We start from the raw sequence: 23,966 nt of genomic DNA, 5'->3' as shown, positions 1-23,966 counted from the left end.
CTTCCAGGAGTTGTTTAAATTCTAGGACTGACCTCAGGCATGGGAATTTGGCTGTGCTTTCAGTGGTAAGTCATGTTTCAGCAGGGGTTAAACTGGCTTAACAAATTGTCTCCTTGGGTGGATGGTGGCAGAGATTTATATAAGAGATAAGTGTGCCAGTGTGCCAGTGCATTATCAACTGGGTGTAAAGAACCATAAAGAACTAAGTAATAAATGAAGTTGAAAGTACCCCTTTATATAAGTCAGTGTTTTGGATAATATTCTTAGAACTAACTAAAAAGATAAAAATTCATCCTCCCATCTCCTGTGCTTGGCAGCAGAATTGTTGGTCAGCAGGAATGTGCAGAACTTTGTGAAAAATTGTTTTTTAGATAATTGCCTGTTGCAGACTGTCTAGAGGAACTCACATTTTATTTTTGGCATATTGCATTAAACAGTAGCTTTTACATTTTAGGCCTGATGTGTTGATTTATATATCCTCCAGTCCTCTGGTGGACTTCCAATTTCCAAACTTGGATACCTCTCTTCAGTAACTGAAGTCAAAATTTTTAGTTCTCAGACAGGAAGAGTAACTTTCCAAGTCAGTACCTGTCCAGCTCAGAGAAAAACCACAAGGTGATGATGGGGATGGGTCTAAAGGCTTGCACAGGAAAGGCTCTACACTCATTCCCACCTGGATTTTGGGGTGTAGACCTTTGAATGCCTTTTAATCAATATCCACGCACTTGGAGGAGGCCTGGAAACTTACCTAAAAGCTCAGAATCAAAGTGGAAGTCATGTTTGAATTTAAAATACTGGGTTTTTTCTTTAATTGCCCTTAAAACTGGAAGCTTAACAGCAGCTCATTGTTTTGTCACTGCTACACAGGAGATATTGCAAAGATATTTTTGAATTTTGCTTGTTAGCAGCCAGTGTTGCAGGGGGAAAATGCAGTTCCTTGATAGTACAACCACAGCTCTTGAAATATATTTTGGGGGGATGCTGCTGGCTCATCTTGGTACTCCAGCAGCTGAAAATCAGATGGAAGCATTCACACCACAAAAATATCTTGCACCTATTTTTAATTGACAGTTATTGTAACTTTAATTAATATTTCAATGACATGTGTGTAAATCTGGGTTTGTCTCCAACTGCTGCTTCTCTTGTTTTAGCGTGCGACTGGATGGGATGAGATTAATGGACTCTTCCATTTATTTCAATTTAAAATAAAATGTGTACATGAAAATACACAAACCTATAAATACAAACCTCTCTTCAGGAGTCTGAATGGCCAAATATAAAGAATTTTCCCAGATCTTTGTAACACAGGGTGAGGCATGGAGATGGAAAGATGTGTTTGGAAATGATGGAAGACTGGGCTGGAATAATTCCTCAGATGATTTCTGGTTATCTCCTTACAGCACTGGGATGCAGATTTGAGGAGTCAGCCTTGCTCTGAGAGGATCCCTTTGAACCTCTGAGCTGGTACCTGGCCCCTTTGGACAGGAACAAGGTTACTTTACACTTCCTTGGCTGTTTAGGGTTTAGGGAATAAGCTGTATCCTGGCTAGGAAGCTTTTGGATTAGGGAGAGGTTTAGGGAGTTAAAGAGATTTTTTTTCTGTGGATTGTCATTCCAGCAGGTAACACAGGTTGAGTTAAGAAGGGTTTGGATAAACCCTGATGTCAGCAGCCCACTGGTGTGTCAGAACAGCTAAATGTTTTGGAATATGCAAAATACCTGAATATGGGGGATAAATTAATGGTTTTTAGATACTATTGTGGCCACTCCGCTGCTGCTTCCCCCAGCACCAACCTGGACCTTGTGTTTAATCTAAGCTCAAATGTTTGGTTCATAAACCAGCTGTAGTAGATAATGTGTTTCCTGCTTGTTTCTGTGCAAAAACTCCAAAATCAATCAGCTTTGAGGATAAATTGATGGCAAGTCTGCCTGTGTTGGGTGCAGATGATTTGTTCCTAATTCTTCCTATCCCTTTACCTTCTGACTGGCTCACAGTTAGCAGGTTTCCTGCAGACATTGCCTGCATCCACTTGCATTATATATGGAAAAAAAGAAAGTTTTCAGAGAAGTTAGCAAGTGAAAATGGAGAATGTAATGGCAGCCAGAACTGTAGCCTTTGCTGACAGTGACAGCTATAATTATATATGGGGCACATACATTCTAGCAGATCCTTCCATTTAACCACACTGGTTTAAGCACAGACCAAATTTAGGATCTGAGCTTGGTGACCACGGCACTCACTAAATCTCTAATTCCATCTTCTGCCATTTACTGTCTTTCTCAAATGCTCAGTGAGACTTTTTTTTCCTAGTTGTTCTATGGAACAGCTTTGATTTTTCTCACTTTGTGGTTATTTTAAGCTTCAGAAAACAATAAGAATGTACTTTCTTTTTTTTTTTTTTTTCCCCTCTTTCCTCTGTGCTTTTATGAAAGCAGAATCTGTGTAGATAAAGCACAGTTGATCTGTTAGGGATTACTGTTTCTCAGTTATTCTTTTGCTCTTGCATATCATGCCTTTATGTAGAAGAATATTTAAAGGTGCCGTGTAGAACAGTGAGATGAAAGATTCTTTGTGCATTGAAGAATTCTGGTGTCACAGGAGTCCACCTGTTCTCCCCTAACTTTTTTTTTTCTCTCCAAACTGAAGTTTATTTAAAGTGATTTTTAGTGCTTAGAAAAGCTGCTGGCTTTTGACAGCCTTCAAGATTGAAAGGCTGTCCCCACAGGTGGTGGCAGCAGCACTGTGGTCTGGAATTCAGGGCACAAGAGTGGGAATCAGAAGATCCACGCTCTGTTCTCATCTTTATCTCAGCTGACCTTGAGCCAAGTGGCAGCAGCTGAGGCTCTGTTTTCTGTGGGGAATTTTACCCTGGCTCACGAGGACATTGTTGTAAAGATTTGCTGCTCACTTAGGGAAGAAGAGACAAAGGATAAAAACTCCTTGCATCATCATCAAGCGACAGAGCTCGTGTCCAGTCCACCAGCCACGAGAATAATTGACAGTTTTCAGGAGAAGATACTACCAGCAGCCCATGGCAAACCTTGGGATGAGGGGGAGTTCTTTTTGTCTGTGCAAAATTATCCCAGAGGGGCTGACAGAACCACACTGGTTTCTTTTGGTGTGTCCTACATGAATGAAATCGCGGTGATTTCTGTGGAGAGTTGAGCTGGATCTGCCCAGAGATCCATTGTATGTAGCTTTGTATGTCACATCGTGGTCACTGTGGGACAATTAATGCACCCATCCAGCTTGCAAAGCTCATCTTCTGATTAAGCACCAGAGGAGTTTTCTTTTTGACCCTTTCAGGCCATCAGCTTAATTCCCAGAAGCTTCAGATTTAATTACCCAAATCATTACCACAGCATGCGTAGCTGTAGATTTTATTAATGACCATAAAATTACTGAATCCTCTTTAAAATGAGTGTGGATTCTCAGCCAGGCTCCCTTCACACCTCAGCTCTAGCGCAGGTGAATCCCACAGGTTGGTGCAGCACCTTTGCAAGTGCCACCTTTCTGCACCTGATTTCCTCCAAACTTACTCCCGTTAGTAATAACCCTTCTGCATTTCTGCCACCAAATTCAGGTGTTCTTGCCTCTCAAATGGTAGCTGAGCTGAAGTTTTACATTTTTTACATCCTGTTCTTATACCTTTAGCAGCAGCCTGACCTTTACACCTCTCTGTTTCAGATTCCTTCCACTCACTCTGTTGCTTTTGTGCCTATCCCTAAAATGTTCTTTAATCCATTTCAATTCCTTCTCCCTGCACAATACTTTATGACTTTGTAAATCAGCCTGAGTGGTACAAAATCAAATGCTTTCCTGAGATCCTGATAACTTATGTCCACTGTTTTACTCTTGTCTAACCTAACGATTTGGTCGTATAATAAAAAGGATTTCAGCAGATTTGTCAGGCTTGACCTTCCTTTTATGAATCTGTACTGAATGTCCTCTACTAAATTATGCATTTCCAAATGTTCTGCAATTTTGGCTTTTATCAACACTTCCAACACATACCCACAGCTGAAGCTGGATTTCCTGTTCGAAGATTCAGCAGAACTGTGTAACAGCCCAAGGAAATTCATCAGTTTTTCAGAAGTCTCCGTCATACAACTTCAGCTCCTTGTCCTCGTCTTACTGAATGGTTCTTTCTGAGAGAGAGTGGGTTTGGATTGGATATTAGGGAGAAATTCTTGGCTGTTGGGGTGGGGAGGCCTTGGCACAGGGTGTCCAGAGAAGCTGTGGCTGCCCCTGGATCCCTGGAAGTGTCCAAGGCCAGGTTGGATGGGGCTTGGAGCAGCCTGGGATAGTGGAAGGTGTCAGGGTTGAAACGAGGTGAGCTTTGAACCACCTTTCTACCCCAAACTATTCTGTGATTCTATAATCCGTGACATTGCAATCAGTATTTTGGTTTATAGAGCTCTTGACACTCCTGTGTGCTCAGGAAATGCACAGGATTGGTGTCACACATGGAATGAGTTGCTGAGTCTCATCCCACTCACAGGTGAGGGGGTTTAGCCTGATAGCTCAAATTTGCTCCCGAGCTTCCTAAATAATTTCAATTGAGCCTGGAGGTCAGTTCACCTCTCTGTGCATCCATTTATTTTCCTTGCCTGTTTCCTAAAGAGTATTTTCCGTTGCAGACTTGTGTTGTGCTTTTGGCTGAATATATATGTGTGAAGGGGGAAGGGAAACTCCAAATCCTCTGAGTGTTCTCACTTAAAGCCCTTATGTTTGTGCTTATATCTACTTTGAACGTATACCTTGTCACTTGGGCTATGCTTCCAAATCTGGATTTCTCTTGGAGGGATGTTCTGACCCACCTACTTTGCACTGCTGATATATTTAGCAAAGTTTTGCCGTAATAGTCCTCCGGTGCTGTCCCAAAGCTGTCACCTGCTCTGCTGCCTCCCTCCTTCCCAGGCCCCTGCCATGCGTCAAAAGCCACCTGCCAGAGTTGCTCACAGGACAAGGGGAATGGCTTCAAACTGAGAGTAAGTTTAGATTCTGTGCTGGGTAGAAATTCTTCCCTGTGAGGGTGGGGAGGCCCTGGCACAGGGTGCCCAGAGAAGCTGTGGCTGCCCCTGGATCCCTGGAAGTGTCCAAGGCCGGGTTGGATGGGGCTTGGAGCAACCTGGGATAATGGAAGGTGTCCCTACCTGTGACAGGGGGATGGAATGGGATGAGCTTTAAGGTTCCCTCCCAGCCCAAACCATCCTGGGAGTCCCTCATTCCTTATCCCCAAGCCTGGCTCATTCAAAGCAAAGGTGCTGTTCAGCCTGGTTAGATTGAGACCGGCACAGAAGGGTCCCAGCTGGATCTAAAACTCCCTGACAGGAGGTTGCAGGCAGGTGGGGATCGGCCTCTTCTCCCAGGTAAAAAACAGACAGCACAAGAGGAAATTACTGCAAGCTGTGCCAAGGGAGATTTAGATTGGATATTAGGAACAATTTCTTAAACAAAATGGTGGCAGGCATTGGAAGGGGCTGCTAGGGAAGTTTGGAGTCTCCATCCCTGGAGGTGTCCAAGGAACATCTGGATGTGGCACTCAGTGCTCTGGGCTGGGTGACAAGGTGGGGTTCAGGCACAGCTGGGACACGATGATCTTGGAGGGCTTTTCTAACCTCAGTAATTCTGGGATTCTGGGATCTCAATGCTGGAGCAGAACATCTGGGGATGGAGTATTTGTTAAGGCCATAGGGAGTGGTCTATTCTTTAGCCTGAACCCAGCTTTTAGAGCACAGACATCACTAGAACCCTGCTTGGGTCTGTGCCTGCCCTGTATCTACTGCTTATTGAAGGAGAAAACTGGAGTTATGGAGATACTTAACTTAAAATTACAGAAGATGCTCAGTGTAATGTATTGGCTTTTCTTTAAAAAGTCAGATTTTGCCTCCCTCCTCCAATCTTCCTGTTAGATGTCATCCAAGATGGATTCCAAGTGCAAAAAAATAAAAAAAAAGGAAAGGAAATAAAGCAAGTGAACCTGCAGCAAGTGAATCATTCCTACTAAATTTAAACCACTTATTATGGGGAGGGAAAAAAAAAAAAGAGAACTCGGATTACAGGTTTAGCAAGCGTGAGCACATACTTCAGTTTGTATTGCTGGATTCACAATTGCCAAACTACTGATTTCTTGGAACTCTGCTATTAGCATTGTTAAGCAGTGTTCCAGACAGTCACTCCTATAAATCCTGTTAATATGTTAAGCAGGAGAAGGCCTTTGAAAGAATAATATTTAGCTGGCAAGTGATCTCCATTTGGGTGTGTGGTCTGGGCTAAGGTAGGGGAAATGACTGTGCTTGCTCTTGGAATGTTTTGCTGGAGCTTCCAGTTGATGTTTGTTTGAATGTTGCTGCCATTTCTAGTAGGCACTTGGGAATATTTTATTTATTTTTTGGGAGAGAAGTGTTAAATGGGGCTATGAAAGGGTCAACGAGAAAACTGGAGAGGGACACAGGGAATGGCTTCCCACTGCCAGAGGGCAGGGCTGGATGGGATATTGAGAAGGAATTGTTCCCTGTGAGGGTGGTGAGGCCCTGGGATGGAATTCCCTGAGAAGCTGTGGCTGCCCCTGGATCCCTGGAAGTGTCCAAGGCCAGGACAGGCCTTGGAGCAACTTGGGATAGTGGAAGGTGTCCCTGCCCATGACACAGGGTGACACTGGATGAGTTTTAAAGTCCCTTCCAGAATAAACCATCCTGTGATTCCACGATTCTCCAGCTCTTGATTTTGGAATTAGTATTTTGTTTCACCTAGCTTTGAGAGACTCTGCACTCACATCAGGCTACCAGCAGCTCCCACCTGCATTTCAGCAGGGTGGGTGTCTCACGTGGAAGGAGTCTCTGAGTCTCAGCCCAGTCACAGATCAGTGAGTTCCAACCCCCTGCCTTGGGCAGAGACGAGTAATCTCTGTTCTGCACAAGTCACTGGGGAGAAACAAGATGAATTCTCTGGTATAAAGTCACCAGAGTACAGCTTTACCTTGGACTAAAAGCTCATCCTCTCCCTTTCGTCTGCTGCTCCGTGTTCCTCTGCAGGGGTGGGAGAGCCCCTCAGGCTTTCTGGCAAAGCTGTGAAAAAGGAAACTTTGATCGGCCTCTTTGCTTGCCATGGATAATTCCTTTAGAGGAGAAGCTGATCAAAGTCCAGGTCAGCCGGGAGGAAGAAGAGGGGAAGCAAAAAAGGACGGTGGAGCCACAGATCGATATTTTCAGCACAACAGGTTGACAAGGGCACGGGGTGGAGCAGGGCAAGGGGACATGTTTGATCTGTGCTGCTGCAGTGGGGACACATCTGCCACATCCCAGCTCTGTTCCAACATCCCTGGCAGACTCAGGATTCTCAGATAACTCCTCTTGTTCTCAAGTGAACAACAGATGGGTGCCCTGCGTGCCCTGTGGCCTCCAGCAGTTGTGAGCAGAGGGCAGACCTGGCGATACTGCCCTGCTCTCAGCCTCCTTTTGTGGCACAGTTTTTGTGTAGACCTTTTTGGAGGTGAAAAAGAACTGCATTCTTATTTTATTACAAGTAACTGAAAGCTCACAGCATTTTTCAGAACGCCATTTTAAATTTTCTAAAGTTTCTACCAAGTTTATTGTTTGCACAGCATTTTATCATATTCCTTTTTGGGAAGAAGTAATGATGATCTTAAATCCAAAACCTGTTTTAAAACTGATAATACTTAAATTTTATGCAGTGAATTTGCTATTGTCAAGTGATACCACTTTCCTCCTAATGCTTTTTCTCGTGCCATACGACAGTGCAAAAATAAAGGATTGTGAGGCATGACTTGTTTCTCGTGCCTTGTTCCTGGTACAAGTGATGGCAGATACAATTCTGTTTTCTTTTTTTGGGTCAGCAGCTAGGTGCAGGTTCTTGAACTCAGTTCACCTGAATGTGCTCCTCTTACTGGGCATCTTCATTGGATCGTGTAGTTGCAGTTCTCTGTGCCTGCCAAGGGTTTTACATCCGTGCAAATGCACATTCCAAGCATGGTAGACCACTCTATGAAAAAAGGCAGCTTTTGGAAGTGTTCCCTGATTTGGCACATGAAAACTTAAAATCAAGTCAAATGAAAAGGAATTCAAGTTTGATTTAATCAACATATTTCAAAGCTCTTGTCTTGCAATTAATCTCCCTCTGTCAAGGACCCAATGCCAAGTGCAGTTTCTGGAATTCCACTAAAGAGGATTTGGGGCATCTACTGAGGTGTTCCCTGGAGAGTCATGGATGAAGGAAGGTCCCTTCCTGTCCAGTTGGATAAACACTCTGATTTCTTGGAGCTGTTGTATCTTCTGCAGTGTCCCTTGTTGACCCTGCCCTTTCCCAACCACAACCTCTACAGAATCTGTGAGTTCCTCTTCCTAGTGGACTCCTGAATCCCCTTTGGGACAAGCAACCCGCAGTGGAGATGGATTCATGGCATGCAGATGTTGAGCTTGGCACTAGAGCACCTCATTTCACCAGGGCTCCTGTGTCCCTGTATCCCTCACAGAAAACTGTTAATTTGGATGGGTTTTAGAAAGAGCCTCTCATTTATTTTATGTTTGGCCCAGGCTTGGACTCAAGGACTTGGCAGTCTCCCATCCATCAGTTTTGTTGGGATGAAGGTGTGTTCCTTAGAGGTGCAAACCCTGCTGGTGTCATGTAGGGACTTTAAATCTCAGTTCCACTTCAGTGTCTGTCTTGCCTCTTGTAGCTCTGGAGGAGTCAGGTGGCTCTTAATTCACTCTTCCTCCCCCATTTCAGTGGTCAGACTGATCTGAGGTGACTCAGAACCTGTTTGATCCCAAAGGAAATTGAGTTGTAGCAGTCATTGGCTGTCTTTGCTAGTCAGGAGTTTGTGCCTTGCTGCCACTCTTCTGAGGGTGACGTTCACATGTAATTTCAGCTGGAAAAGACAACTCAAGCCTCGTCTTTGATTCCAGGCAAATTTTTAGCTGTAGATGGAGGGGTCGACATTCAGCAATCCAGGAGATACATGTGTAGGTGGTGGGGATGTTAAGGCTGGAAGCTCATTCGTAAGCAATAACCAAAGTGCAACCAAGGTGCTCTGCTCAAATGTGTCTGCAGAGGTGGCTTGGTGACAGCATTTCATTTCCAGCTGCCATTAAGGACAAAGCAACACTAAATTACATCCTTTTACTGGGATTGCATTGCCTTTGATGGATCTCTGGGACTTCTGAAGTAGCTCAGGGGTCCTTTCCAGTGAAATACTGATGGTCATTTCTGCCTTTCTGGAAGCCTTGGAGTTTGAGAAACTTCATGATCTTGTGACTTCAATTCTTCTATAGTGGGATCTGTTGCCAGTCTGCCTCAAAACGGAGCCTGGCCTCTGCCTCGTGCTCTAGGAAATTCCACTAAATCTGGGCAAGGAGGTTTCTTTTGTATGGGATTTGGGAGGGAGGATAAGGGAGAAACAGTTTTGACTGTGATCCTTGGCTGATTGTCCTGTGCAGATGTGATGCAGGGCATATTGTAGGAGAAATCATTTATTTGCTTTTTTTACATTTCCCTGTAATAAATGATAAGCTGTGGCTGTATCATAAGATTAAGGTGTTTGTTTTCTTCTGTCATTGTTTTCCCCGCAGAGTTCAGAGAAAAAACACGATCCCATAAAGAAATTGTAAACTTGTTAACTTGACAAGGAGCTGCTGCATTCCCTCACCATAATCCCAAAATATGGCCTGCTCCAGGGTTGCACTGTGAAAGGTTTGGTAAACAACACAGTCACAGTAGGAATGAAAACAGCAATGGCTGGAGGTGACTTCTGAACATTTTTTCCAAAGATTTTTGTGTTCATAAAAAGTGTGATCTTTTGCTGCTTTCCACTCACTGGTGCAGGTTGCTGAGAGAAAATTAAATCTTAAATTTTGAAGATACTCAGGACATGGTCGTGAACAACTGGCTTTGGTGGCCCTGCTCAAGCAGGGAGCTTGGATAAAAAGATTTCCACGTGGAACTGGATGCTTCACGTCACCGAGCTGTGGGGTGTGCTCAGGAGGTGGCAGTGCCTGGAGAAGGTTCCTAGCCTTGCTTCCCAGGGCACAAATAAAACACATCCTTGAGTCATATGGCAAAGCTTTTTTTAATTTATTTTTTTTCCTAACATGCCTATTTTGGGAAAATGGGCTAGAGAGTCCTAGATTAGCTCCAGTATTTTGGACACTAGTCCTACTTTTGTGCGTGTACCCAGATGAATTTAAGTTTTGATACAAACGTGGTGCCTGGACTTCTAAAAGCACTTGGTAAATAAAAGCCTGCCTGAACATCTCCCAGAAATAAAGGACTTGGGTCTGACAAAGGAGGGTTGCTGTCTGGAATGTCAGGCCAGACACATTCAAAGTAGAAATCAAGCACAAATTTGTAGTGGAGAGGGTGATTAATCACCAGAATGAACTGGAGTGGATGGATCCTTGGTTTCTTGCTGGTTTTGAGGAGAGATGTCCTGGGAGGGAAGTTAAACCTGGTAACAGCTTTACTTCACACTGGCCTCAGTTAGAGAAGCCAATTGAACCCCGAATCATTTAGGTTGGAAAAGACCTCCAGAACCGTCCAACTGGATTGAGTCCCAGCTTTGACAGATGCTTGTCACCCAGACTAGAGCATCGAGTGACACATCCAGCTGTGCCTTGGGCACGTCCAGGGATGGGAACTCCACCACCTCCCTGGGCCTATTCCAATGTTGAACAACCCTTTTCATGAAGAAATTCCTCCTGATGTCCTGAACCTCCCCAACACACATTCATGGACATGTACACACATGCACAGGGTCCACCCAGAAAACCTGACAATTCCTACAGACCTCAAAATAAAAGAGCAGATCTTAACCCTTTACTAAAAAAAAAAAAAAAAAAAAAAATTTTTAGTAAAATACCTAATTTTTTTTAATTTTTGCTGTTCTGGGAGAGTATTTGTTTGTAATTATGCATGGGGATCTGCCTTTACTGTGAGTTCAGTAGTGATAGAACTTTGTTCTTAGGGCTGAATTTCTTCAGCAGCCTGGACCTTGGTGGTTGTGGGTTTCAGGAGTGGTGTGACAATTGTAGTGCTGGGGCCTCTGCTGTGTTCAGACACTGATATTGCCCTGGGTGGCTTTAAGCCAAGAATTCAGCCCCTCTGTTCATGTTTTACTTTTGTCAAAATGGTGATGTTTGTCTTCCCAAGGACAAAAGCTTTTAGTTTGTTATTTGTAAAGTCCATTTTAAGAGCTCACCAAGGAAGGTATTAGTGAAATACAAAGTGGTGGCTTTTTAAAAAATATTTTTATATTATGTGAGTCACTCAGAAATTAAAAGAGAAAATGAGTTTCTCTTCCAAATAAGTGATATCAACCACATCTTTACCAAGTAACTTTCTCCTTGCTTCTGCAGGGTGTTGTGGGGATCAGGGTGAACTCTACTTCAAAACATTTAATTGCACACAGTGAGAAATGAAGAAAACTGAAGGGGATCCCAAGAATATATTAAAAATCAGAACTAAAATGAGAATGATTTCATGTCAAGTGAGACAAATGCAGAGTTGATACTCCAGTGCTTCACACTTCCACTTGTCCTTGGCACCGAGAAAATGAGATTTTTAATATCTGAAAAACAGATTGCCATGAAGACTCATCCATTGTAAATTTAAGCTGCCTTTATAGCAACTTAAGCTGGGGACAAGATTGTTCATTACATCCGATTCTACAACTGCAGCCATGATTTCCATATTAATAGTGACTTTTTTTTTTTTTTTTGTCTCTACCAGAAATAGGACAGGGAGCTGGTTGTGTTTTCCCTGGGTTAGCAGATAATTTATTTAATGAATAATGCGAAAAGGGCAAAGGTTTGTGAGTTCTTACTCCCGTAGCACCACAAAGAGTGGTGACACCTGCTGTGGCTGCTGTGCTCAGACTGCTTTGGTTTGTGCTAAAAGGAGACTGAGGGAAAGGGATATTGAGTCATGATTCAGAATCAGGATTTGTTGCTGATGGAATTTATGTTGGTCAGGATTGAATTGTTTTGACTGAGATTTTAGGTGAAGGGTTTGCTTGTTCCTGATGTGCCCTTAAGTGACAAAAGCATTGAAGCAACTTCTCACATGTGTCTGGGGGTGGGGAAGGTATTTCTGTGCCACTGAACTTTAGACCAAAGTGGAGTCAAAGACTGTTTGTGCCCCTTTTCAATAGCGGCCACTCAGGGCTGGCAGCGGCTGGAGGAAGCACCAGCTTCCTCTCCTTTCTCTGGAGCTGGGTTTCCTTTCACCAGTCCTGCTCCCAAGGCAGACCTGAGCATTCCCTGTCCTTCGTTAGTCTGGGACAATTTCTGGTTCTGAGTGTAATTCTGGTTCTGAGTGTAATAAACCTGCCTGACACTTGAATGCAGCAAAACTGGAATTATCCCTATTTTCTCATGGATTTGCTGCTGCTTTTTTCTGCTGAAATCCCGTTGTCCTCTGTCTGCACTCACAGATCTGGAGTCTCTTGGAAAAGCTCATCTTCCTCTTCTAATCACGTCCCAAATTTGGTCTAGATCCTAATGGCTCTTCTCTTAAAACATCTGAGGTCCATACCAGTTTTTTCCTCTTTCATTGCTATCACTAATATCATCCTCCTGCCTTTGTCATCTCAAAACCTGAGTTACAGCAGCCTTTTCTTTGCTTCTCTTATCTCATCTCCTCGTGTTCTACTTTTAATCCTGCATTTCATGATGATGGAAGGTGATTTTTTTCTTTCCATTCTGGGTTTTCTTCTTCGCTAAATCCCCATTCCTCACCCTGGAAGCAGATCTTTCTCTGAGGAATCCAGTTCTTTATCATTAACCCCTGTGACCTTCAGAAAGTTTGTATATATTTAAGTCTAATTTGTTCCTCTTTGGAGGAACAAAACAGCTCTCTGTATTAAAATTTGGCAAGAAGTCAGCAGCATGATCTCATACTTTTTGTGACTGCCTTGGGGAATATGTTTAAAATGCAGTTAGGAGATTTGTCAGAGGAGGGGTTTGGTGGGGGAGTCTCTCTAAAAGGTTTGGGAGGGACCTGGGTGTTTGGCTCTTCCATCCATCAGTGGTTTGGTGTCACTGATTCTCTCCCAGCTCACAGAACGTGAGGCCTGTGAGGGTCTGCTGGGACCATTCATCTTGGTGACCTCTTTTCCTCGAGAGAAAGAGGCAGCTCAGCACCTCAGTGTGGGCCAGATGAGTTGTTCTGGAAGAGCAGCAGCCAACTCTCAGCACCTCCCCTCTCTGGAAACACCCAGAGCTTTCCCTGGCCACAGCTGGGTGGGAGAAAGCTCTTGTGGACAGTCTTAAGCCTTCCAGGAAAGCTGGTGGCCAAAAGCTGAGTGCTGACACTTCTGGGAAAGTTCTTTCAGCTGAGCTTTTGGTTCTGAAAGTTCATGAGATTTTTCATGGAGGAAGAAAGGAAAAAGTACGATGTAGAGACACTATCACCATCCCTGGAGGAATTTAAGAGCTGTGTAGATGTAGCACCTGGGGACATGGGCCAGTGGTGGCCTTGGCAGTGCTGGGGTACCAGTTTGATTTGATGGTCTTGATGGAGGTGATTTTCCTCCTGTACTCTGTGTTGTGAGACCTCACGTGGAATTCTGTGTCCAGCTCTGAGGTCCTCAGCAGAGGGAGGACGTGGAGGTGTTGGAGTGAAACCAGAGGAGGCCATGGAGATGCTCTGAGGGCTGGAGCCCCTCTGCTCTGGAGCCAGACTGAGAGAGATGGGAATATTCAGCCTGAAAAAGGCTCCAGGGAGACCTCAGAGCCTAAAGAGGTTCCAGGAGAGCTGGAGAGGGACTGGGGACAAGGGCTAGAGGGAAAGGAGGAAAAACTTCCCACTGCCAGAGGGCAGGGATGGATGGGATATTGGGAAGGAATTCTCAGCTGTGAGGGTGCTGAGGCCCTGGCACAGGGTGCCCAGAGAAGCTGTGGCTGCCCCTGGATTCTGGAAGTGTCCAAGGCCGGGCTGGATGGGATTTGGAGCAGCCTGGGATAATGGAAGGTGTCATGGCAAGGAGTGGGACAGCACGAGCTTTAAGGTCCCTTTCAACCCAGACCATTCTGGGGTTCTGTGATCTTAGAGGGCTTTTCCAGCCTAACCGGCTCTGTGCCTCTGCATCCCAGTGGGCTCCGTCTGGGACAGGTGCAGTTTTTCCCCAACATCTTCAGCAGGCCTCAAGGGAGGAAGACTCATTCTCTAATACCTGAACCACTTTAAACCACTGAGAAGAGCCAAGATGTGTCCATCCATGATTGCTCTCCATGGATTAGCAATCCACCATTGCTCACGTTACAGATGGAGCAGAGGAAATTATCTGGTTCAACTCCCTATGCTACTGTGTATCCGCTCATTTTCTATCCCAGCTCTGCCTGGATATAACATCCTGCTTTTCTCTTTCCTCTTGGTTAATAGTTTGACTTTTGGAGCACTTTCAGTCCGTGTTAGTTTGTGGAGAAAGACATCAGCAGTGATAGCTGAGGAAAATTCTATTAGGTCATTCCTCCTCAGAACACGGTACCTGTCTCCTGAGCTCTTTGCGGATGTTGGCCAAATAATCCTTTTAATAGCTTTTGTGAGTTAAAAGGGTAGGTAACTGTCATAAGGCTAAATGATTGCATAGATTAATTTACTTGTGGCCGAAAGAAATCAATTGTAATTTAAATTTTTGTCTCTGGACTGATTACAACACCAGACATAAACTTTCTCTGTAAGAATCTGCTGTGTGCACTGAAGTCTGGGAGTCTAGATTAGTGACAGATTATCCAGAATGATGTGATTGGATCTCTTTGCCTCTCCCAGACATCTCTAATGTTCTTGGATCTTTTCCTTGTGTCTTACAGAATGGTGAATAACACTGAAGACCCTCAAGAGGCTTTGTAACGTCCCATCCTCATGTAAAGTATGCTCAGAACTTTTCCAGTAGTGTAAGTACAAGCTGAAGAAAGTTGTAACAATGAAGAGTAATTTTGTGGTGTTCTGTTAAACTGTCTAAAAAGAGCAGAGAAATGGTTGCAATGATTATGAACAGTTGGTTGAGTTGGAGAGTTTCACTGGTTTAGTGGAACATTTAAACCAGGGAAGACATTTAAACCAGGAATAGTGAAATAAGTGGACATTTAAATCAGGGAGTAGTAACGTTGAATTCCTCACGTGTTCTGCCTCATGTATTGTTTGTGCTTCTACATTTCTGTCACTGAAACAGAGAAGGAAAATGATGCAGTTCTTAGAAAATCAGAGAAAAATCAGTGCTAAAGGAGAGATCTCCATACAGCAACTCAACAAATGAGAGGCATGAAGAGTTTAACACCATTCTAGATCTGCTGAAAGGGATGAGCCACCTTCAATTTAGTGGCCTCTGGCAGAGACAAAAAGCCTGGGGCACCTCACCTAACCCTGGTGCTGGATGTGTTGGTTCAAGCAACTCAAGTATCTTGAACCCCATTGCCAATCGAGGTTGTCCAAATCTCATTGTGGAATTTGAAATCAGTTTGTTCCTTTTAACTACTTCTGTCATAGATCTTCAATTTAATTGGTTTCCATGCTGTTTCTTCAATAAATAAGCAAATAAATTCAAATTTTGAAGCTTGTCAGGCTGAAAGGAAGGGCTTGACCTGCACTGTGCTGTCACTCATCTCCCACTGCCCAGTTCTGTATTGCTGTTTGCAGTATCCCTTTTGCAGGCACAACCAAATGCTCCAAATGCTCGTCCCCTGCAGTCAGATTCCTCGTGACTTAAAATTATTCCTTCTGTCAGACTGAGCTGGAAAGAGAAACCTTTTCTGCAGGATAGGTAGCAAAGGAACTGGGCTGCTGTGAATGCATCACATTTTCCGAGATGGATTATTTCAAGGATGGAGATCTATCCCTGGACCATGATAGTGCAAGAGGCAGTGCAGTCACAGCCTTCTGTAGAAGGAGTCACAGCAAAAAATAATGAATGACAGGGATTTAGTGTTGGAAGCCAAGCTCCAATGAATTTCAAAACCATTAATTAGTGATTTTCTATTGCTGGTGGCTAAGTGTTCCGTTCAAAACTGGTGGTTTCCTACTTTGCTGCCAGTCCCTTGAGCCACCTCCTCTTCTTCCTTTTAGCTGGAAGCATGCTGGACTTCACTATTAAAATCACCACTTAATATTGTAAAGATCTGGTTCACAGCAGGAGAGAAGTCTGGAGGTAAGGCCACATCACCCTGGGCATCTTTGTTATCCCGGTAATTTGAAGTTTGCTGGGTGACCTTAGAGCTTCTCTGTACTTTGAGTGAGCACAAGGACATGTCACAACTTTGTGTCAGGCTTTTGCCAGAAATTTCCAGACGTGGAATTGCATAGCTTGAATTTCCTGTGTTTTAGCTCGATTTCAGTCATGTTCTGCCCCTGTGCAGTTTTCTGCTGCCACCTCCCAGCAGAGCAGTAGCAGCTTCCTTGATTTTATTCCAGTGTATGTGCAGTTGACACGGCCATGGAAGATGCGATAGAAGTAGAGGTGAATAATTTTTGATGGAGGGAAAACTGGGGGGAACCTATTTGGAGGGGCTTAGAGAGTATTAAATGAGAGGAAATGGGCCAAGATGACCCATTTAGATAGAAAGTTTTCAGATTAAACCACAGATATCTTTTAAAATAGGTAAATGGAATTGTGAAGGGGAAAGAAGCAAATGGAGCCTTAAAAAAAATGTTTAGAAGTTTGAATTCAAAGTGATTAAGATTAAGATGGAAAAGTTGCAAAACTGCCACGGTAAGAGAGTAGTTGGGTTACTCCTAAGGGGAGTCCCCTGGGTGCAGTTGCCATTTCACTGTCTCATTTTTACCCTTAGTAGGATGAGAGCCAGTGTTGGAGAGGAGTTTGAGCCATGGTGTGAACACAGAACTCTTGGTCTTGGCCTCACAGGAATTAAGAATTTATCTAAAGTCCTGTAGCCAACACAGCTTTTTCTCTATTGGGCTCCCCATAAATATGGGAGTAATTACTTGAGCTTTGTAGTCCATATTGATTAATTAATATGTGTTAATAGTGAGCTATGACCATCAGTATGTTTTACATCCCTCAAAGTATGATTTCTGATAGAACCAGACAGTTTCACTGTCATCACTTAAAATTTACCTGAGTTATCAAGCCAGTGCTTATGAATTTAACTGCCAGCAATGGCAGGGGTGTCTGGGGAGTGAGTAAAAGAAAATCAGGGTGAATAATGCAGATGGAGAAGGACTGGACTGAAGCCTTGTCATCATTTAGGAAAAACAACTGGAAGGAAAGAACAAGAGTGTGAACTCTACCCAGGTCAGCACAGATTGAAGAGCAGGTACTGGATTTACAGTGGCTTAAAAAATCACCACAGGCTGAGCTGTACCTGTCCAGTGTCCTTGAAATGTGACACAAATCAGGTTAATTAAACTCAAGTAACAGAAATCTCAGCTGGTTTTCTCCTTTTGTCTTCGGTGGCAAAGTATTGTGCCAATAGTGGGTGATTCTGGGAGCATTCATTTGGATTTTTTAACTTCTTTAACTGAAACAATGTCCTGTCTGAGTCCGTGGTTTTGCTTTAGGATAAACCAGATGAGTTAATTCATGATTTCACAGCAAAAGTGACCTAAAGAAAAATCTTGTTGAATGGTAAACTTTTTTTCCTCAAAAAGGTTTGGCACAGCTGCCCAGGGAAGTGGTGGATTCCCATCCCTGGAGGGTTTAAAAGTTGTGTGGATGTGACACTTGGGGACATGGGGGAGTGGTGGCCTTGGCACTGTGGAATTTAGACTGGGTCTTGTCTGTCATGCAGGAAATTTCCCTGGTTCGGGTCTAGGTTACACAAAGAAATGTTTGTTGCTTTAAGAACATTAATTAGGACCTTAATTTCTTTCTGAAATACTTTTAACTAAAATAAAACTCCAGTATGGAAGTGGCAGTGGCCAGAAGCCCATGGTTTTTGCTATTATGATTTATTTTCTTCAAGGAGACACTGTTATCTATCCTGAGTTCTCCAGGTGTAATCTCTGTCTTCACTAAGGCTGTGCCAGCAACGCTGCACTTGCAACCTGTTTTTCCAGTGGAAAATAATTTGCTTTGTAGTTAAGCACAAAAACAGGAGTAGGTGAGGTTCAGCTGTTTGCTGGGTTTGGATTTTAGTTTCCTGAAGTAATTAATTTCTCTTGAAAGGAAGTGTTTTAGTTGTGAGTGCTGGTGATAGATACTGGAGAATGAAGGTGCCTGAAACACTTCAGAATGTTTCTTTTTCTTCATGTGTGGAAGAGGTGGTGGAAATCCTGGCGATGGCTTTGCTTGAAACTTGTCCTACACCTTGTCATGTGTGATGCTATGGATGGACCCTGTATGTGTGGTGAGAAAATGCTCAGAGTTTGGCCAGGCTCTTGTTCTGCCTTCTTGCAAAATTCCTGTGTGACTTCAAACAAGTCATTTGGACTTGTCCAAAGTCCAGCCCCTCTCTGGGAGCTCTTGGTCACAAAAATTAGTGTAGTGTTATTTCCCTGCCTCACAGAGGTCTTGTGATTGGAGTATTTAGATACCCCACGTGGCAGAATTAATGGAGAAGAATTCTGAGATTCTTCCTGGATTTTAATAAAGGATTGATCAAATTTTGAGATTAAATGGAGGACACAGAAGACAGCACTGTATGCTGTAATCTTGATGACTACAAATTATGAATTGTCATAGAATCCCAGAGTGGTTTGGGTTGGAAGGGACACCAAAGATCATCCTGTCCCATCCCCAGCCATGGGCAGGGACACCTTCCATTATCCCAGGTTGCTCCAAGCCCCATCCACCCTGGCCTTGGACACTTCCAGGGGTGGAGCAGTCTGGTGTCCTGGGCAGACCTGTGTCTCAGTTTTATGGATGACTTTTTTAATGACTGTTTCTTCACATGGATTACACTATTTCAGTGTGTTCATGAGATTTACTATAAGTAAAGCACACAACTCCTGCTTTTACAGAGCTTATATATCCAAAGTTTAGTCTTCAGCTCCCGAATCCAAGAGCTCCTCCTTGCTCTTGGCACAGGTTTGGGCTTTGGGCCCTGGTTCAGCACTCAGCTGCCACTACAGTTTTTCTCTCTGTTTGTTAGTCCTGCTGATCCCTCATTCTGCCCTTGAATCCAGGCTCAGAGTTTGAATTCCTGCCTTGTTGCTGTAGAATTGCAACAATAGCAGGAAACCCAGATTTTGGAAGTAGGGAAGGTTAGGGTTAGACAGATAAGGTGTCAGTGTGAATCAGTGTGTGCCTTGAGTAGAATTCAGAAGTATCTGGCTGCCAGCCCTGTGCTTAGTCAGAGGTCAGTCCCTTTTGTAAGACTTGGATTATGACAATAATTGCCATTTATATTATATTTTTGCCTTGTAAGATCAATCTCAAGTTCTCTCTCTCTTTCCCAGAGATGTAAAGCAGTGTAAGTTACTCACCCAAGTGGCAAAACGACTGGGTTTGCTCACTGCCAGCATCCATTAAAATGATTTTATCAGCAGAGAATTTCAGAGAATAAGTGGAAGAGCAGCTTGTGTAGAGCAGTGTGTCGGGGTTTGGGGCTCCTTAACCAGCTGAGAAACTTGAAGCCTCCTGAAGAAACGATGTGTTGATATTCTGCTCTCAGCTTGCCTCCTCTAATTTGTGTAGCGGTGAGTATTTGATTACGCCGGATTTATTTTCAGAAGTTTCAGGCTGCTCTTATTAATTGTCCCCATTTTGATCGAAGGCGTGTGGCAGAGCTCTGCATTCCGGAGCCGCTGTTTTGCATTCCTAAACAGAGCTGGTGATGCTGAGGCTCCGCGGCTCAGCTCAGAGCCTGATTTCCCTCCTTGCTGCAGCGCGAGGCTCTCGTTTCCCCGGGATGAGAGCAGTCATTACAAGAATTACATTTTGTTTGTGAATCAGGGTGAATGGGAGTAAGAGGCCTTTTTTTGAAAATCAGAACCCAGAGATGCAACTGCAGGAGATAATTATGCAAACGTATGGATGAGGATGGCTCTGTGTTCGTTGACATGATGAGCACTTCAGGCCTGAGGTTTTTTTCTCTCTCTCTCTCTTGAAAACCGGTACAACTCCTCTGAAAATACTGGAGTTGCAACTGATGAGCATAAGTGATGAGTCAGATCCTTAATCCTCTGTTACGCCCCAGAATTCACAGCATCAGCTCCTGGTTTTGAAGGCAGCTTTGCTTAATATGGTGCAAAGTTTTAGGTGCTTCTGAAATATTTATATTGCTGTGAATCATTGAATCACACAATGGTTTGGGTTGCAAGGAACCTTAAAGATCATCTCATTCCAATGGCAGGGATGCCACTCACTGTCCCATGTTGTTCCAAACCCTGTCCAACCTGGCCTTGGGCACTTCCAGGGATCCTGGGGCAGCCACAGCTTCTCTGAGAAACCTGTGCCAGGGCCTCCCCACCCTCTGAACTGAAGGAGATTCATTTATGCAGTAAGAACAGAAAAGGCCAAATGTTGAATTTCAGAAGACTGGATACTGTTATGCCCTAAATGCCCCAATTCTCTTCCAGCACTGCCTTAGAGCTGCCCTGGAAGGGTCACGCAGTCTTTGCCTCTGGGTTTGATGATCCTGGTGTGTCCCTTCCAGCTCAGAATATTCTGGGATTTTTTGGTGCTGTATGTCAGTGCTGTTTGTGGAATTGCTGTAGCTCAATGAAAGCCCTTCCTTTGAGCATCTTGTAAGAACCAGCTGCATCCTTTGGGATGGGGTAAAGGGTTGGATGGGGCCCTGATCAATCTCATCTCTCAGTGCCATCCCTGCCCGTGGCAGATGAGCTTTAAGGTCCCTTCCAACCAACACCAGCCTGGGATTCTGTGTAGAAAAGGAAGGGCTGAATGAAGCTATGCTTGATACTCAGATCTCATAAATATGTGTGGAGAGAGAAACAAGCTTGCATAACCTAAAACAGGGTTATAAAATTCAGAGTGGGCAGCTGGAAGTGGAGTTTCTTTGTAGTCGCTGGTTCTCGTAGGAAGCATCTGGAGCAGTATTTCATGTGAATTTGGTTGTTGAATATCAGACTGGGTGGTAAACAAATTACATTGCTCTGGAAATAGCAACGCCATCCTTAATGCCCATTTTTAATATCAGGAGGACATCCACCTCCAGAGCTGTTCAGGCGGTTCTTACCAGTAGTGGATGCACAGACACACAGGAAAAATCTGGCAGGTTAAGGAGTTCAGCTTTCAACTGTGTTGGTAGTTAAAACTCTAGTTTAATTAACGAGTTGTAGAAAGTGATATTTTTAGCTGTGTACTTCAGAAAAACCTATTTCAGCTGGAAAGCCACAATTTATGTCATGATTCTGCTCTTCCATTTAAATGGTGAGATGGCATTGAGTGACACCAAGGAGCTGCCCGTGATGTTGTGAAAAATGCTGGTGCTGTAATAAATGAGATGACAAATCCTGGATGTCCCTGTGAGCAGAGGGGGGGTCCTACCCTGTGCCATGTGTCAGAGAAGGGTAAATGTTGGCATCTCTCCCCATCCTGCTCTCCTCAGTTGATGGGACTTGATCAGAATCATTCTTAAACCAATTACCAGACTTAGGATCCTGTTCTGAACACTTTGGCTCTTGCCCACATCCATATTATGCAGATTATATCAAATATAGGTCTTACAGCAAAAAGCACAACTGGTTTTGTCAGTCTTGAGCTTTGCTTATTAGATAAAGCAGTGAATTTTAATGGGAATTGGAGAAGGACCTCTGCAGAAGAGCATCTCCTCAGTGGTGCTAGAGTGCTTCCTACTCATCTACAGTGAGTAGAAGAGTGGAAAAAATGATTTCTTGTGATCATTAAAGAGTCCAGAGCCATTTTCTCAAGTGTTAGAGGTGTTAAGGCTGCTGTCTGGCCTTATTCCCAAACGGGTAATTGAATTGCTTTGAACTTCTGCGAGTTCAATTGGACATGGACTTAGCTCGTAGCTGTTTTTATGGGATTATTCTGCTGTGCTCCATCACCTAGAAAGTTAAGTGTTGGGTAAATGATTCTTGCATCAGCGTGGGCTTGGGCTGTGAGAATAGGTGAGAAACCCTTGATGTGTTTTTTCTTTTCTTTATACAGTGCAGGAAAATAAAGGAAGAGGGCACTCTGGCCACATACCCCCACAGGAGATCAGAACAGTCAAACTAGGGGGGAGCCCCACATCCAAAGGGTGAAATTAATTTAAAAAAAAAAAAGAAGTTAAATAAACCTTGGTGGAATGAGAAGGAAGAGCAGTGCTGGTGAGAGCAGCCCCTGAGCAGCCTCCACTCCACAAAATCCCCGTAGAAGGGGAGGAGTGGTGCTGCATTGGGCTGGATATTTTATATCTGCGGGTTTGGGAGGGAAAATAAATTCCTTTTTATTTACCTCCTCAGACTTCTCCCTTCAATCTGATATTCAGGTACCTCAGGTTGCTTTTGGATGAGCCACAAAAGATGAACATGAAGTTTTAATGCTTTGGAACGGTACAATTGGACCATTCTTTGGGGGAATGATTGCTATGTTAGTGTGAGGAATGTAAATAAGTTTGATACTTTAGGCTACTTTTTATATCAGGACCTAAAGAAATTTTGTTTTAAAGGGCAAGATTCAGTTGTTAAAAAATGTGTCACTTTAAGTTTTCAGCTTAATTAGACAGTTGCAGAGGTTTTGCTTGCAAAATTTCAGGGAGAAAAATGCACAGCTGTTCTCCCTTGGTTATCTTTCTTTTTTTGGGTGTCTCCCCAAGCCCATTGTCAGTGGTGAGAGTATTGATAGCAGATAAAGCATGGGATGTAGAGGATATTTTGCTACACAGGCAGCAAAGTTTGCCTACAGCAAAGTTTCTCCACAGTCAGTGTTCTCAGGAAAAGTATTTTCCATCTTGATTTTCTCCTATACCCCCCAATCATTCTGCTTGTCTCTATCTTATTTTATTCCTTGCTACTTTTGCAGTTGATTGTATTTCACAAGGAAAAAGAGGGGGAAGTAAATTCAATTACAGGTAGCCAGAGGAGTGCAGGAGGATAAGAGGCTCTTACTGCAATGTGGGGGGGATGAAGTGGTGGAGAATATCCACTCATTAATGAGGCGAATGAAATTAGGGTGATTCTAAAATGACTGATTTAATTAACTGCTTCGTAAATTGATCTTTAAACAGGGTAAGATTATTAAAATATTTTAAAAAGAGAAAATACCCAAAGTCCTGCTCAAGTAACAGTTCAAAATAATGCTTGCTGTAGTTATTCATTAAAAAGTTGTGGATAGTTGGCAATGTTGGAGCATGTTCAGTAATACCATATTTTGCAATATTTGTTTTGGGGTTTTAATGGAAAATTCCAAGCTCCTGCAGTTGTTTTCAATACATAAAAGTCCCTCAGGAGCATTATTTCTAGATCTCATGGCTGTGTAGAAAAGTACGTGAAGATGGGAACTGGAGTTCCAGATCAAGAAGACCAGTGAGATGTGTCAGTGCAATATATGCTGAGTGTACAAATATAAACAAGGCACTTTGGACATCTCTGTATGGCATTAGTGAGACCAGCAGGGAGATACTCTAATTTTGGTGTTCTTACCTCTTAAGTGTTGAAAAATTACCCAGAAGTTGCCTTAAAAGTGTTGGACGTCTGTAAGAATTCTTTGCATGGACAAACAAGCAGATCATTTGTTTTAGTTTGTTGGTTTTTTTTTTTCAAGTTGTCCACATTTTTCTAGTGGTTGTGTTAAACACAGTATCATGGTGTTAATTTCACAGTAGGTTTGCTATATTACATTACTTTCTGCAAGGCTTTAAAGTCCACTGATGAACAGGACTCCAGAATACAAGTTGGAAGTCATTGAATATCTTATTCCTGGGGCAGAGGGTGGCCTTGCCCAGCAGCCTTTGCATCCCTGTGAACTGAAATTCCCACACAAGATGTATCAAAGAGGGACAAATTGAGGCCGGAGCTCTTTCCCTCGTACAGCCACGAGCGACGGGAGCTCAACCCCTGCCCCTGCATCTGAGAACTCTGCACTTCA

The 23,966-nt window shown here is 43.5% G+C and overlaps 1 protein-coding gene across 12 annotated transcripts in view; it reads left to right on the top strand.

The window, feature by feature from the left end:
- The window catches only part of HMBOX1 (homeobox containing 1), a 117,351-nt gene that overhangs the window by 31,062 nt on the left and 62,323 nt on the right, over positions 1-23,966 (top strand). For 9 of the 12 annotated variants that reach the window (XM_088052340.1, XM_014257642.2, XM_088052338.1 and 6 more), the window contains one exon: positions 14,827-14,910. In XM_088052340.1, the coding sequence (XP_087908466.1) occupies positions 14,888-14,910 (23 nt within the window). In that variant the 5' untranslated portion in view covers positions 14,827-14,887. Of the gene's footprint in view, positions 1-14,826; positions 14,911-16,078; positions 16,161-19,482; positions 19,610-23,966 lie in introns of those variants that run through there. The other 3 variants (XM_088052337.1, XM_088052336.1, XM_088052339.1) reach the window with 3 other exon arrangements.

This window comes from Pseudopodoces humilis, chromosome 3, assembly GCF_049639895.1.
Source record: "Pseudopodoces humilis isolate 2021_Gansu_Grassland_sample_001 chromosome 3, ASM4963989v1, whole genome shotgun sequence".
Taxonomy (NCBI): Eukaryota; Metazoa; Chordata; class Aves; order Passeriformes; family Paridae; genus Pseudopodoces; species Pseudopodoces humilis.
This window is presented reverse-complemented; position numbering and strand designations above follow the sequence as displayed.